Source organism: Myotis brandtii, unplaced genomic scaffold (genome assembly GCF_000412655.1).
Source record: "Myotis brandtii unplaced genomic scaffold, ASM41265v1 scaffold64, whole genome shotgun sequence".
NCBI lineage: Eukaryota > Metazoa > Chordata > Mammalia > Chiroptera > Vespertilionidae > Myotis > Myotis brandtii.
Genome location: NW_005370460.1, coordinates 1,087,989 through 1,102,875, shown reverse-complemented (window position 1 = coordinate 1,102,875; position 14,887 = coordinate 1,087,989). Strand labels below are relative to the sequence as shown.

At 56.8% G+C, this 14,887-nt stretch overlaps 1 protein-coding gene across 2 annotated transcripts in view; it reads right to left on the bottom strand.

Annotated features, from left to right (window-relative positions):
• Positions 1–1,623: 1,623 nt before the first annotated feature.
• The window catches only part of UAP1 (UDP-N-acetylglucosamine pyrophosphorylase 1), a 27,863-nt gene continuing 14,599 nt past the window's right edge, over positions 1,624–14,887 (bottom strand). The window contains exons 6-11 of one of the 2 annotated variants that reach the window (XM_005880479.2): positions 11,233–11,426; positions 10,375–10,515; positions 9,609–9,797; positions 8,380–8,430; positions 5,528–5,594; positions 1,624–2,146 (exon numbers count right to left, since the gene is read on the bottom strand). In XM_005880479.2, coding sequence (XP_005880541.1) covers positions 2,054–2,146; positions 5,528–5,594; positions 8,380–8,430; positions 9,609–9,797; positions 10,375–10,515; positions 11,233–11,426 — 735 coding nt within the window. In that variant the 3' untranslated portion in view covers positions 1,624–2,053. The remainder of the gene's footprint in view (positions 2,147–5,527; positions 5,595–8,379; positions 8,431–9,608; positions 9,798–10,374; positions 10,516–11,232; positions 11,427–14,887) is intronic. The other variant, XM_014528556.1, reaches the window with a different exon arrangement.

Here is a 14,887-nt window from a genome sequence, read left to right as displayed (position 1 = left end):
GTGAGAAAGACGTTCCCACTGACACAGCCACTCATCTAAACACAGCCCAGCTCTGGGCTCAAACGTTGATTTAGCTATTCCCAGAACTGCTTTGCTAGTCCCTGCAACCACACGCACACTCAGATGCACACACACAGACACATACAGATACAAACTTGTGCACACATGCAGATACAAATACACACATGCACACCCAACAGAGAGACACACATGTGCACGCGCACACACGCTCCATCCTGTACATTAGAGTAAGTGGGCAGAGGCTGTGTGGCGGTCACAGTTCCCCTTATTTCACACCACCCAGGGCATAGCCCTGGCGGCAGCATCTCCTTGTGACCTCTGGTCTCTCGTGGTGCCAGTGCTGCTTCCTCCTGGAGGCTGCAGGCTGGCCCACCTCTGAGCACACGGCCTGTCACGTGGCCTGCTCCCCCAGCTTCTCCATCGTCCTCCGCCGGCAGCTGCAGGAGGGCCGCGCTGCCTCGTGCCTTTACTCTTTCGCAGCTGCGGCTGGCGCAGGGCGCGGGTGCGGAGGCTCTGGGTGCGGAGGCTCTGGGTGCGGAGGCTCTGGGTGCGAAGGCGGGCAGGGCAGCACAGCCTCATGAAGGCAGGGCCTGGAGTCGAGACACTTGGGTTTTAATCCCACTCAGCTGCCAAGGCCGCTGACTCCTATTTTCATGAGCATCTCCCGGCTCTGTATTTCCCGACTAGGGCTTGTGAAGGAAGAGACCACTAGCACCTCGCACCCACACCCACCACAGTCCTCGCGATCAAACCCGCCCGGCCGGCCATCGCTGTGCGACCGAGCGCGGGAGGGGCAGTGGGGGAACCTGGCAGACAGGCAGGGACAGGAGCTCCCTTGGATGGAGAACGCAAACCCCACAAATCTTTTTGAGAAATGGGATGGGAAGCAGCAAAGTCGGGCTGTTACTGAGATAAAACAGAAAATAGGCTCAACACATGGTTTAGGCCTCTCCACAGAAAATGAGCGTAGACACCAGTACCAGCATCGCGTGCCAGAACCGGGCCTGAGACTTCCGCTTCCACACCCAGGGCCCTCCCAGGACTCCCCCGCCACAGCCGGGCAGGGAAGAGGAAAGGCACCCATCGCTTCCAAGACAGATTTCAGAATTTTTCATTTATCCAGATGCTAATTTTATGCGTTTGGTCAATAAATGCTTTGTAAAATGTATTTATGAAGTTCAATACTTTCATGCAAATCTTAGACACTAATGATCTATGGTCCATGTTTTAATAACCACATTATTCTCCTTTGTAAAAATCTTCTAGCTGGAAACAAAGAAGACAAAAATGCTGGGAGGGCAGTGTTGAACCTCCCGGGAGACGTGCCGCGAGCACTTGGGCAAGCGGAGCCCTGGGGTGAACAAGGTCCCCGGCCTCGGCAGGACTGAGCCCTGCACCCCCCCCTCAGCTGTGCCACCGCACGTGTCCCCAGACCAGCCAATGCGCCTGCGGACCAGTCCCTGCGAGAACTGACCAGAGCCCGGCGCTGGGTAGGAACGTCGTGCCTGCCATTTCCCACAGCGGCAGCCTGTCGTCTGCATTATCTCAGGTTCCTTCCAAGTTCCCTCTTTTCCCAACGGAATGAATTCCTCGAGGTACAAATGACACTCCACAGAGATTAAAAGTTTATTTCCCTGTCTAATGATTTTCTTTAAAAAGTTTACTTTTTGATAAAGTAAAACCAACCTTCAGTACCATAGAAACCCTTCGACGTGAGCGATGCACATTATCTCTATGTGCACCGTGAGGGGCCAGGCCAGCCGAGGACCGAGCTGCGCACCCTGCCCGACACAAGCGGCAGGATGTGTCCCGGACGGCATGGTCCCCTGGGCTGGGGAACATCCTACAATTGAAAAATATAAATAAGACCTTCAATGAGCTGAGAGTCACAGAAATGCCCTGACTCCAGTCCACGGCTCCTGGGGCCATGCAGCAGCTGCAGGGGCTCTCGGAGCAGGAGGCAGCCTGAGGGCCTGCAGGTCCCGCGGGTCCATCACCAGAAGCTGCTCTCGGTGCGAGGACAGCGCCTGCCTCACAGCCCGTTCTTCACCAGCTCGTGGACCCCATGCTCGTCGATGATCAGAGGCGCGTGGAACTCCCTGTGGGCCACGAGGCTCTCCAGTCCCTGAGAGGAGGGCGAGATGAAGCAGGTTAGGAAACGGTGACAGTGGGGCGGACAGCGGCTGCGAGGCGGCTGGGGCTGTGACATGCTTTAGGGTGTGAAGCACAGAAGCTGGGCTGAGAGCAGAGGGTGAGTCAGTAAGAACCGATTTGGTGCACACTTTTTCCTTATTGCAATACTTCTCTACACGGTGGCCTGGTGGCCTGGTATGCCTGTAGTTGTCTTATGTCATGAGCAACTTTAAAATAAAACCCAAAACTTAGAAAAAGTTAGCACAAGGTCAGAGGATTAGGAACCTGATTAAAATCGAACATAAAGCAGCCAGGGTTTTTTCTTTCTATTTTGAATTGCCAACATTGCCGGCTCCCCGAGAATACCAGCCTGGCATTCACCCATTTCTGAATGAACCTGGTACTTGCTGACCTTCAAATCCTTCCAGGTTGTCTAAAAGGAGCCGGGCGGGACTCTGAGTGGCCTGGCAATTTGTTGGCATCAAATCCCTTTAAACCTCTGCAGCTGACAGTGGAGAATTGACGGTGTCTTTTGTTTGTTTTTATTTTCTGTTGTTTTTTTACATTTTATTTTATTATCTTTTTAATCTTTATCGTTGGAAGTATTACATAGGTCTTCTTTTTCCCCCCATTGATCTCTCTAGCCCGCCCCCAGACCCTCACCATCACATTGTCTGTGTCCAAGGGTCATGCATATATGCATACACTGTTCGCCCCCCCACCCACCCCGCCCACCCCTCCCTATTGTCTGTGTCCACGGGTTATACATATGCACACAGGTCTTTGGTTGATCTCTTCCCACCCACCCTCTCCTGCCTTCCCTCTGAGATTCCAGTCTGTCCATGCTTCTCTCTGTGTTTATTCTGGTCATCAGTTTATCTGGTTCATTTGATTCCACATAAAGGTGAGGTCAAGTGATACTTATCTTTCTCTGACTGTTTGGTACACACTTTAAACTGAGCTTAATGACCTACTTATAACAGCATGAAACAGACCACACTACAGTAAAATTATTCTGACTATAATGTTATTTCTAAAGTTAATAGGATGATACTCATTCTTCCTTTAATCGTCCCCAGTGCGGGTCACTTGCTAAGCATGGGGGAGGGGTGGCTGCCTCTGCCGGGGCCTCTGGAAAATACGTCACACATTAGACCTGTGGTTCTCAACCTTCCTAATGCCTCGACCCTTTAATACAGTTCCTCATGTTGTGGTGACCCCCAATTTCATTGTTACAAATTGAACATCATTAAAGCATAGTGACTAATCACAAAAACAATATGTAATTATATATGTGTTTTCCGATGGTCTTCGGCGACCCTTGTGAAAGGGTCGTTCGACCCCCAAAGGGGTCACTACCCACAGGTTGAGAACCGCTGGGTTAGAAGAACCAGCTCCCTGGTTCTCAAAGCGAGAGCACTAGGTTTATGAACAACAGACCCTCCGCTGGCTCAGTGGCTGGAGCATCAGCCTCGGATTCGATTCCCAGTCAAGGGCATGTACTTGGGCTGCAGGTTCGATCCGCCCCTTCGGAATACGTGTGGCAGGCAACCAGTCGATGTGTCTCTCTCACACCGATGTTTTTCTCTCTCTCTTTCTCCCTCTCTTCCTCCCATTCTCTCTGAAGGGCAATGGAAAAAATATCCTCAGGTGAGGATTAATAAAACACTAGAGGCCCGGTGCACAAAATTTGTGCAGGGGAGTGGTGTGCCTCAGCTCGCCCCCAACTGCCCTCCCCAGCCAGCCTGGTCGTGCCCCCAACTGCCCTCCCCAGCCAGCCTGGTCGTGCCCCCAACTGCCCTCCCCAGCCAGCCTGGTCGTGCCCCCAACTGCCCTCCCCAGCCAGCCTGGTCGTGCCCCCAACTGCCCTCCCCAGCCAGCCTGGTCGTGCCCCCAACTGCCCTCCCCAGCCAGCCTGGTCGTGCCCCCAACTGCCCTCCCCAGCCAGCCTGGTCGTGCCCCCAACTGCCCTCCCCAGCCAGCCTGGTCGTGCCCCCAACTGCCCTCCCCAGCCAGCCTGGTCGTGCCCCCAACTGCCCTCCCCAGCCAGCCTGGTCGTGCCCCCAACTGCCCTCCCCAGCCAGCCTGGTCGTGCCCCCAACTGCCCTCCCCAGCCAGCCTGGTCGTGCCCCCAACTGCCCTCCCCAGCCAGCCTGGTCGTGCCCCCAACTGCCCTCCCCAGCCAGCCTGGTCGTGCCCCCAACTGCCCTCCCCAGCCAGCCTGGTCGTGCCCCCAACTGCCCTCCCCAGCCAGCCTGGTCGTGCCCCCAACTGCCCTCCCCAGCCAGCCTGGTCGTGCCCCCAACTGCCCTCCCCAGCCAGCCTGGTCGTGCCCCCAACTGCCCTCCCCAGCCAGCCTGGTCGTGCCCCCAACTGCCCTCCCCAGCCAGCCTGGTCGTGCCCCCAACTGCCCTCCCCAGCCAGCCTGGTCGTGCCCCCAACTGCCCTCCCCAGCCAGCCTGGTCGTGCCCCCAACTGCCCTCCCCAGCCAGCCTGGTCGTGCCCCCAACTGCCCTCCCCAGCCAGCCTGGTCGTGCCCCCAACTGCCCTCCCCAGCCAGCCTGGTCGTGCCCCCAACTGCCCTCCCCAGCCAGCCTGGTCGTGCCCCCAACTGCCCTCCCCTGCTGGCCTGACTGTGCCCCCAACTGCCCTCCCCTGCTGGCCTGACTGTGCCCCCAACTGCCCTCCCCTGCTGGCCTGACTGTGCCCCCAACTGCCCTCCCCTGCTGGCCTGACTGTGCCCCCAACTGCCCTCCCCTGCTGGCCTGACTGTGCCCCCAACTGCCCTCCCCTGCTGGCCTGACTGTGCCCCCAACTGCCCTCCCCTGCTGGCCTGACTGTGCCCCCAACTGCCCTCCCCTGCCGGCCTGACTGTGCCCCCAACTGCCCTCCCCTGCAGACCTGGTTGCCCCTAACCCTCTGCCGTCCTGATCTCCCCCCCAACTGCCTCTGCCTCGGCCCCCACCACCATGGCTTTGTCCGGAAGGAAGTCAGATGTCCGGAAGATGGCCGGTTGATCCAGTCTAATTAGCATATTACCCTTTTATTAGTATAGAAAAGTAAAGTAAAAAGAGCCATGTGATTTATCTACAAAACAAGGCGGTCACATATTTTTGAAAAGCCTGTTCTATCTCCATGTCCAAGGGACATGCACTGATGTGGAAGCGTCTCTTTGTGGGAACCAGCCTCGTGGCCTCTGCGGCAGAGCTGGGATGGACTCTCGGGGGAGGGGCCGAGAGCAAAGGTGGCTCTGCAGGACCGGCTCTCAGGGAAGGGTCCCCGCAATGCTCCGTCCTGTGAGGGCAGCTCCACTTAAACATGAAACAGAACCAGACTCTACTTTAAAAACGAGCAGAAAAGCAAAGCTACTCACTTCTCCGGCGTAGGAGGTGAGGGGGGAGACTTCGCACTGGATCGGGTCATCGCTGGCGTCCTTCAAGCTGCGGAGAGACCACGTGTCACAGACTGTCCCCACGTTGCCCGCCAGAGGGAAAGGCAGAGCGGCTTTCCTCTGAGAAGCTTGTGAGGACAGAGTTCTGCTGTTAGCAGCCCCGACGACCACCAAGCGCCCTGAGGATTAGGCTCCCGGACACGGTCACGGTCAGCAGACAGCCGGTGCACGCATCGCCTCCTGACATCTCCCGTCCAAGTTCTGATTTGACAAGGAAGGGACAGCAGACTAAACAGACACGGTCCAGGTACGTCCCCAGGTGCGTGATCCTTCACAGTCACTTTACTCCTCGCCACACCAGAGAGCTGGCCCAGAGTCTGACAAAGACAGTAACGGTGCAGCCGGCACGGCAGCCACTCGCCACAGGGGGCGCTCAAACCTGAACTCCTTGAAACTGTAAATCTCAATTTTAATTTTAAAATTCAATTCGCATCACAATGACCGTGTTCCAAGTGCCCGTAGCCACGCAAGGCTGCGACAGCAGGCCCGTCACCACGCGCCTCCTCCAGGCCACGCTCAGCACCGACAGCACCTGCCAGCCTGAGAGTCTCCATCACCTGGCACAAAGCAATGCAGTGTTAAAACATATCTAAAGCCATGAGACCTCTGAGCTTTCGCCATGTCAAGAGTTTACAACAGGACCCCAGGTGCACAGAAGCCCGGCCTCCTGCCGCCTGGAGACCTCTCTCCATCCCTGTGCTCACACGTGGCCTGAAACTACAGCCCAGCCCAGAGCCGAGCTCCTGCGTGGGCCACGCCCGGTCTTTCTCCAAAAGAACCGTCAGCTGGATTCAAGGTGCTCGTGCTCATGTCCTGCTCCCAGGACCACCATCTGCCACGCTCCTCTGACCGGCCACTCGGGGTTATTCCAGGTCATCCCCACCAGGCCCGTGACGAGCTCCACCTCCCATCCTCTACATTAGCTCAAGCCCACCTTCCCCTGACTGCTCTCCACAGTGCCTGCCCTCCTTCATTTACTCGAACATCTGCTGAGGCCCCGCGCTGTGGCTCAGCTGGCTGGATTCCTGCTCAGGCGCATACCTAGGCTGCGGGTTCAAACCCTGGTCGGGGTATGTCAGGAAGGCAACCAACCGATGTTTCTCTCCCACATGGGTGTTTCTCCCTCCCCTCTCTCAAGTCAGCAAGCATATCCTCAGGGGAAGATGAAGACCCACATGCACTGGGACCCTCCGGGCCTGCAGGAAACGCCTGCTCTCCTCACGAGCCCCGGGGCCTCTGCACGCTGACAGCACCTGCGGCCTGAGTGGGGTGGCTCCCGGGCTGACGGGAGGAAAGATGCTTTAAAGGTGGGGTGCAGGGCTCTGCAGACTGTGTCAGGTTCCACCACGAGAGCCCCAGAGATCTGGCGCAGACCCCCTGGGCAGCTCAGGGTCACTTACGCCAAATGGGAAAATGAAGTCCCACCTGAACCTGACCCTGACCCTGAGGCCGAGGGACTTGGGGGCCAGGATCAGGTGGTAGTTTTGAACCCGAGGAATACACAGCTGCCTGAACATGACCTCCCTCTGCACCACAGAGGTCCCCACCAGAGAACTAAAGGGGGCAGGGAGAAAAGTAGCAGCAGTTCTCAACCTGTGGGTCGAGACCCCTTTGGGGGTCAAACGACCCTTTCACAGGGGTCGCCGAAGACCATCGGAAAACACATATATAATTACATATTGTTTTTGTGATTAATCACTATGCTTTAATGATGTTCAATTTGTAACAATGAAATTGGGGGTCACCACAACATGAGGAACTGTATTAAAGGGTCGCGGCATTAGGAAGGTTGAGAACCACTGTACTAGCGAAAAGAATCTGAACAGGGAGAACTCTAAAACCTTTTGTATCTTCGCTGAGACGCTGGAGGGTGTTTGCAGCTGTATAATTAAAAATCGCTCACTTTTCAGGTTAAAAGCTGTGTGGTTCAATGAGAAGGAAATTTAAGGTCGAAAATCTATTTCTTAAATCATAAAGGCAGCTGCTTCCAGACGCTGCACCCAGTCCGCCTGGTGCAAGGATGACAGACTCCAGGCTCCTAGAGGACAGGAGCCGGCTCTGCGAGTCCCCTTCCTTGGCACAGCCCACGTCCCAGAACCAACAGCCACGGGCGGCCTCTGCCGGGCAGGTGGCAAGGCGGCAACGCAACCACAGAGCTCTGCTGCTGCTGGGAACCCGCCCCGACCCTGCCGGGCACAGTCCCCGGGTCTCCGCAACCTCCCTCCAGACCAGGCCTGCCCTGCGGGGTTGCGACAGCATCTGCCACGCTCTCTAGCTACATAGACCATAGCTTTTCAGATGCTGGCAGCACCCAGAGGGGAGAGGACATGGGTGCGCCAGCTAAAAATGACCTGCTCTTACAACAAGACACTTTGTTAGGAGCAGGACAGTGACTAATACTAACACAGAGAGGCCGAATGGGGAGCTATTAGCATGAGAACAAACCCAAGCACAGTTTCCTGCCCCCTCGGGCCTCAGGATGACTCCAGTCCAGGAGACACCCCAGCCCACGTGGTGGCTGTGTGGTGCTCCCGCCGGGCCCCTGTGCCAACCTTACCTGCACTCGCGGACACTCACTGCGGCTCAGACACCTGTGGGGTCTTAGTACGGCATGCTGCCCGTGCCCAGCATGCACTGCGCTGAGTTAGTGTCCAGACAGATGCCTACCACCAAGGAAGCAGCGCCCACCGAAGCCCCGCCCCCCGCGGCAGCGCTACACTAGCTCCGGGAGAAGCGCAGCCCGACACCATGCTGCAGGCAGGCGGGATAGTTACTTGTCCGCGACCCCGGCGGTGACGGCCTCGGGCTGTCCGTGCGCACCAGTGCTATGTGGGAATAAAGAAGCATTACTGGGGGAGCAAACCAAACAACAATGAGGGGATTGCCAACTCTGCTGGCCTGGAGGCAGGATGGGTGGGAAGGGATAAACTCAGCAAAGGAGATGGAGGGTTGAAAAACAAACTCAATGGCCAAGACGAAGCAAGGACAGCTGACACGCCCATGCCGGCGGCCCTGGCCGGGACACGCTCAGCAGGCCCCTTCGGTGACAGCCAGACCAGCCGCCGGAGGCCCAGCAGGGACCCGTGCTCAGCAACTCTGCGCACCCAGCCACCACTCCATCCCGCGAAGGCACAACTGACATGGCAGGACATGCTTTGTGAGCACAGAAACCAAACGACTTAGCAAGGACTTCAGGTGCCAGTGAAGGTTTTATCATAAAATATAAGGTTTAGCCTAAAAGGCCTTTGTATCCGGCTGAATAGCTCTAAGAATCTCCTTGTTTCCAACTGGAATGCCACCGAGACTGGACGGGAGGCTCATCGTTAACTGCCCAGGGAGCAGCAAGTCCCCGACACAGCAGGCGGTCCAGCAGCGCGGCCTCCGGCCTCCTGGCTGTGGGAACCGAGCCCTCACTCCTGCCTTCAGCCGCTGGCAGGTCGGCGCTGGCTCTGCTGACTTAAGGTGGGGCAGGTGGTGGAGAAGAGGAACCCCACAGAGGCGGTGGGCGTGGTGTGCCGCGTGGACGGGGTGTACCAGGTGGTGGAGTACAGCGAGATCTCCCTGGCCACGGCGAGATCTCGTCTTCTCCACCACCTGCCCCACCTAAAATCCCGTAACATTTCTCAAGGTTGAGGACTTGGGACTCGGTGGCATTCATTTCCCTTCCTGGCGCCTCTCTTAGGACCTGATGCTGCCACAGGGGCCCTGTGTCTCGTAGGGGTGGCGGGAGTTTTGGGGGTCCCCCAGATGTGTGGGCAGTGACCTACAGTACAGCTGCTGCTGACAGCCAGACCCAGAGGCACCAGAGGGGTCCCCTTCCAACCACTGCTCAGTCGGAGTCACTTCACGCCCGGGAGACGTGTGTGAACACAAGGGCTTCCGCAGATCCCTGAGGGGAGCAGGCATCCCCCACACCAGGCAGGGACGCTCTGCTTGGTTAAAGATGCAGTAACAACCGAGAGAGAGGAGGCGGCCAGGAGCGAGGGCCGGGGCACACGCTCACCGGGGAATGGCGGGCAGGCGGCAGCCGTTCTCGTCGATGAAGTGGCCCCCGGCGTTGAGCACCCAGCAGTGGTGCAGGGACATGAGCGCGTGCCGGGCTGTGGTGGGGTTGTCCTTGCCGTTCTGACTGTCTGCGTTCTTCAGAGGGGAGAACTCGTCTTCCCGCAGCACCTCATACACCACAAACTTCCTGCCGTGGAAGCAAACGGAGACGCCTGACTACAAATAAAGCTGCTCCCGGCACGGCCCCCACCGCCGGCCTCCGCTCCCCCCGCAGGCCTCCACCCAGCCCAGACGAAGACTCCAAGAAGTAACTAGTCACAAAGACTAGAAATCTTGGTGCAAAAAGATCCCATTAGCGTCTGTTCTGGGAGAGAAAAAGGATGATTTAGGAATGTATTTGGTGAGATGATTCTTAGCTGATCTGTCGTCTGCATTTTCATACCGGTCAGCTCTGCGGTTTCCTGGAGCTACGGGAACTGAGAACACTCGCTGTGACCCTGGCTCTCGGCAGGGAGACGCCTGAACCCAGGGCCGACCCTCTGGCGGGCCTGCTAGTCGCTCAGCCAGAGTGAGGGCAGGAGAGCCACCTGCTGACGACCACTGACGTGAGAAGAGCCTCCCGGCAACTCGACACTCGTGGCCTGGGGCTCCGATGCCGTCACAGCGCCCGCCACTGGCGGCGAGTGTGCGGAGGCAGCGCCCTGCCTGGGAGAGGAAGGCAGGTCCCGAGACCCTCCGTCCATCCTACGGGCTGTGACACCTACTTTGCAAACTGGAAGATGTCGAAGACGAACTTTTCCATCTTTATTCCGTTTGGCTTGTCGGGCTTCACGTGCTGCCCCTGGGAGTCCACACACGGAATCTTCTTCTGAGCCACGTGGTGCTGCAGCTGCGGCTCGTGCACACTGGGCAGGAAGAGAGGTCACTGGAGGGGAGGCCTCCGAGGCCGTCACACCAACGCCTCCCCAGGACCCCGTCGTCCGTCAGCGTTCTCCTCCGAGTGTGGAGGGAAGTGGAGCACTAAGTCACTGCGGATGAAGTTGCGAGGCTACAAGCAGCACAGTGGACTGGGAATCGCTGGGAACTGAGTGGATGCCGAGGGCCAGGCTGACTGAGCAGCCATCCTGGCGCTGAAGCTGGCCCGTGGTGGGTCAGATAGCACGTGCCCTTCCCTCTACACCTGGGCAGGCAGGCAGGGCAGACGCTCCGCCCGGGCCCAGCTGCCCTCACGCTCTAAGGCACTGGCTCCTAAGGTTCCTCGGCACCAGCTCCCGTAGACTGACGCCCCTCTACACGTCCCAGACCCTGGCTCAGCAGCTGTGGGGCAAATGCATCTCCAAAGTGCCTGGCTGTGGGAGAGCCGGGGTTCGTGTCTGTCCCTTGCTTCACCAAGGCCTAGCACACTGGCGGGAGGGAAGAGAAGAAAAGGGGCAACTCTGTGCCCTCAGCTTATGCCCCGGGAGGGGCTCCTATGACCCAACTCACTGACCCCCCCATGCCAGAAACATTTCACTGGGCAGAGGTGACCCCCAGGAAGTGGACGAATTCTGCAGGACTGGACTTGGGGTTATCTCCCGATTTCTCACGCAACAAACAATCCGCAACGCCCCACCCTGCCGTACTTGACAATGTCTCTCAGAAAGGGCACAGTGAAGAAATGGTTGGCGATGTTCCCCGCGTTGAACAGCAGCCGTCCGTCCGGGCCCCGCCGCTGCGCCGTGGCCAGGGAGATCTCGCTGTACTCCACCACCTGGTACACCCCGTCCACGCGGCACACCACGCCCACCGGCTCTGTCGGGTTCGTCTTCTCCACCACCTGCCCCAGGCAGACAACAGCACAGGAAGAAAAGCACTCGCTACGCTGCCCATCACCATTTCCACAGCCCTGGTGCACTTGCACTTACCAGGCAGGGGGAGTCGCTAGCTGCAGACCATCACCTACCCCTGCACAGTCTCCGACAGACTCCCTTCCAACTGGACGGGAGGCTCATCGTTAACTGCCCAGGGAGCAGCAAGTCCCCGACACAGCAGGCGGTCCAGCAGCGCGGCCTCCGGCCTCCTGGCTGTGGGAACCGAGCCCTCACTCCTGCCTTCAGCCGCTGGCAGGTCGGCGCTGGCTGTGCTGACTTAAGGAAATCAGTTGCTGGAGAAAAGCTTTAACTTTACTGATTTGATTTCATCTATACTCAGCATAGACTTTTCAAACTGGGGACACATTTCAGGAATCACCGGAACTGGGAATAATTGAATGAGAAGCCTACGTCCCCCAAATACCTTTATGTTTATTATTTAACTAGAGGCCCGGTGCACGAAATTCATGCACTCAGGGGGGGGGGGTCCCCCAGCCTGGCCTGTGCCCTCTCACAGTGCGGGAGCCCTGCGATCAATCGCCCCAAAGGGGTAGGCGGGGCCACAGGACCCCCAGGCCTGGCCACGTGAAGCAGCCGCAAGGCCCGCCTCCACACCACGCACACAGTGTCAAGTACCTGCCCACCCACGCACACGCGCAATGCGCACGCAGCCTCCTGGTGATGGATTGTGATGGCATGAGGGCATCACAGTGTGAGGGCGTGACGACCACCTAGGCTATTATTAGTATAGATGTGTCCTTAACCACACTCAGCTACTTTGAGAATAAATGGAATGAAATTTCTCTGAGATTCATAAGACAAAAAGTAAGGCCTTTTGCCTCTCGTTTTATATTGCCCAAATCACTATTTTATTTGAAAATGACTTTTTTCCCCCCATTTTCATTCATGGAAACAGCATATTCCTTGTTTTGAGGGATGTCACGGGGAGGCAGGGGCAGCAGGCAGGTCGCTGGCTCCCACCCCGACTTCGGGCAGAAAGGCCCCCCGACTGATCTGTGTCCCAAGCTAGGTTTTGTCTGAAGAGGTTCTATTCTTTAAAAAAGTTTGTAAACCAGCTATTGGGCCTTCTGTCAATGGCTCCAGGCTGGGGAGCTGAGAGAAAGGGGTGTGTGGAAATCAGAGGGAGATGTAAGAGCATTTCATTAAAAAAACCTCACAGGTGCCCTAACCGGTTTGGCTCAGTGGATAGAGCATCTGCCTGCGGACTCAAGGGTCCCGGGTTCGATTCCGGTCAAGGGCATGTACCTTGGTTGCGGGCACATCCCCAGTGGGGAGTGTGCAGGAGGCAGCTGATCGATGTTTCTCTCTCATCGATGTTTCTAACTCTCTATTCCTCTCCCTTCCTCTCTGTAAAAAAATCAATAAAATATATTTTAAAAAAACAAAAAACCTCACAGGTACTTCTGACACCCGCCACCCCAACCCCACACAACTCATCTAAATGTCTAACTTACTCAGGAGACAACTGTGAAAGAACTAATCTGAAGTCAGGTTCCGCTGACACAAAGAGCCTCAGAAGGATCACAATAGAGTAGCTGAAGGGACTGCACGCTCTGCCTGTTCACTCACGTTCCAGCTGCTTCCAAGTATTTTGAAAAATGTGTCCCCGGTTTGAAGAGTCTATGCTAAGTATAGATGAAAGCAAATCAGGAAAGGTAACTTTTCCTTAAGTCAGCACAGCCAGCGCGACCTGCCAGCGGCTGAAGGCAGGAGCGAGGGCTCGGTTCCCACGGCCAGGAGGCCCGGAGGCCGCGCTGCGGGCTGCCCGCTGTGTCCTTGCACTATTTGCCCTGAAAGGAGCACAGGATTCGGTGAAAAGGAGCCTTCTACCAAGGAAAGGAGTGGAGCTGGAGGGGACAGCACGGCCAGGCCACGGCCTCTCGGAGGTGGTCCCATCCCATCCATCCGCCGTGCCTCCCACTCCCTGCCCACAGTGGGCAGCTCACTACCTGGGGTTTGGAATCGGCTCCTCTCATCCCGTTAGAAAAACAAACTTGCACAAGGTTTGTTTCCCAATCCCCTCTCTGTCCCCTGCTCCCACCGCCATGGGAACGGCAGGAAGCACTGCGCACTGTACACACGCCAAGTGTTCATCTCAGGGTGAAGGGTGTCCTTCCATGACAAGTACTAACCTCCAGGGACTGTAAGTCTAAACCACAGAGAGAGCATCCGTACGCCGCACGCAGGTGGAGGTCAGCTTACATTATTCAGAAAAGACAGCGCAGAACTCAGAGCCTGCTCTGCTGTCACGGGCCAAACCCTGAAAGCTGAGCTGCCACCCGTGAGCCTCGGAGTCCCTGAGCCGCTTTAGAAATGCGTGGGTGCCTGAGAGGGCGTTTGTTAAAGCCGGAAGGGCAGCACCCGTGGAGAGCCAGGCGGGCGGCTCTGGCTCACGGAGAAGTGAGAGAAAAGGGGCCTTGGGGACAGGTTCGGGGAGCTGGCCCAGGACAAGCTGCTGCTGCCCATTGCTCCCCTGGCTGCAAGTCTCGTGGGGTCCCTGAGGGTAGGAGATGGGTGCCTGGGGGTGGGGGGTGCAGGCTTGCGCTAGAAAATGATCTTTAACTCACAATGGTCCTGCCCTTTCAGCTTTGTGCAAACCACACCACCCTACAGTCTATTCTCAAGGCTCTCATTCCTTAAAAAGCTTAACTCACAAGACAGGAGCCTGGTAAGAAAGCACTGCAAAGAACGCTACTGCTGCACTGTGGCTCTAACTCAGGCGGCTTTTAAAAGTATGTCTTGATTTTACTACAGTGAAAAGGGTGGGAGGACAGATTAATAAGTGGTTTCTGATGCCTCTAGGACAGTGGTTCTCAACCTTCTGGCCCTTTAAATACAGTTCCTCATGTTGTGACCCAACCATAAAATTATTTTCGTTGCTACTTCATAACTGTAATGTTGCTACTGTTATGAATCATAATGTAAATATCTGATATGCAGGATGGTCTTAGGCGACCCCTGTGAAAGGGTCGTTCGACCGCCAAAGGGGTCCCGACCCACAGGTTGAGAACCGCTGCTCTAGGAACTGGACCCACAGCAGCCCAGTCCCATTTGGTTCCAGACACAGACCTGGGGGCGTGGAGAAGAGTGACTGTGAGACCAGCACACTCATGAAAGTCAGGGTACCAATCACAGTTCCTAGCTACCAGCAAACATAACTACTCTAAGGTTTGCTTTTATAATGTGACATGAGCCTGGCTGGCGGGGCCCAGTGGTTGAGCACTGACCTATGAACCAGGAGGTCACGGTTCGATTCCCAGTCAGGGCACAGGCCCGGGTTGGGGGCTCAATCCCCAGTGGGGGGCGTGCAGGAGGCAGCCGATCCATGATTCTCTCTCCTCATGGATTTTTTCTATCGCTTTCTCCCTCTCCCTTCCTCTCTGAAATCAATAAAAAATATATATAT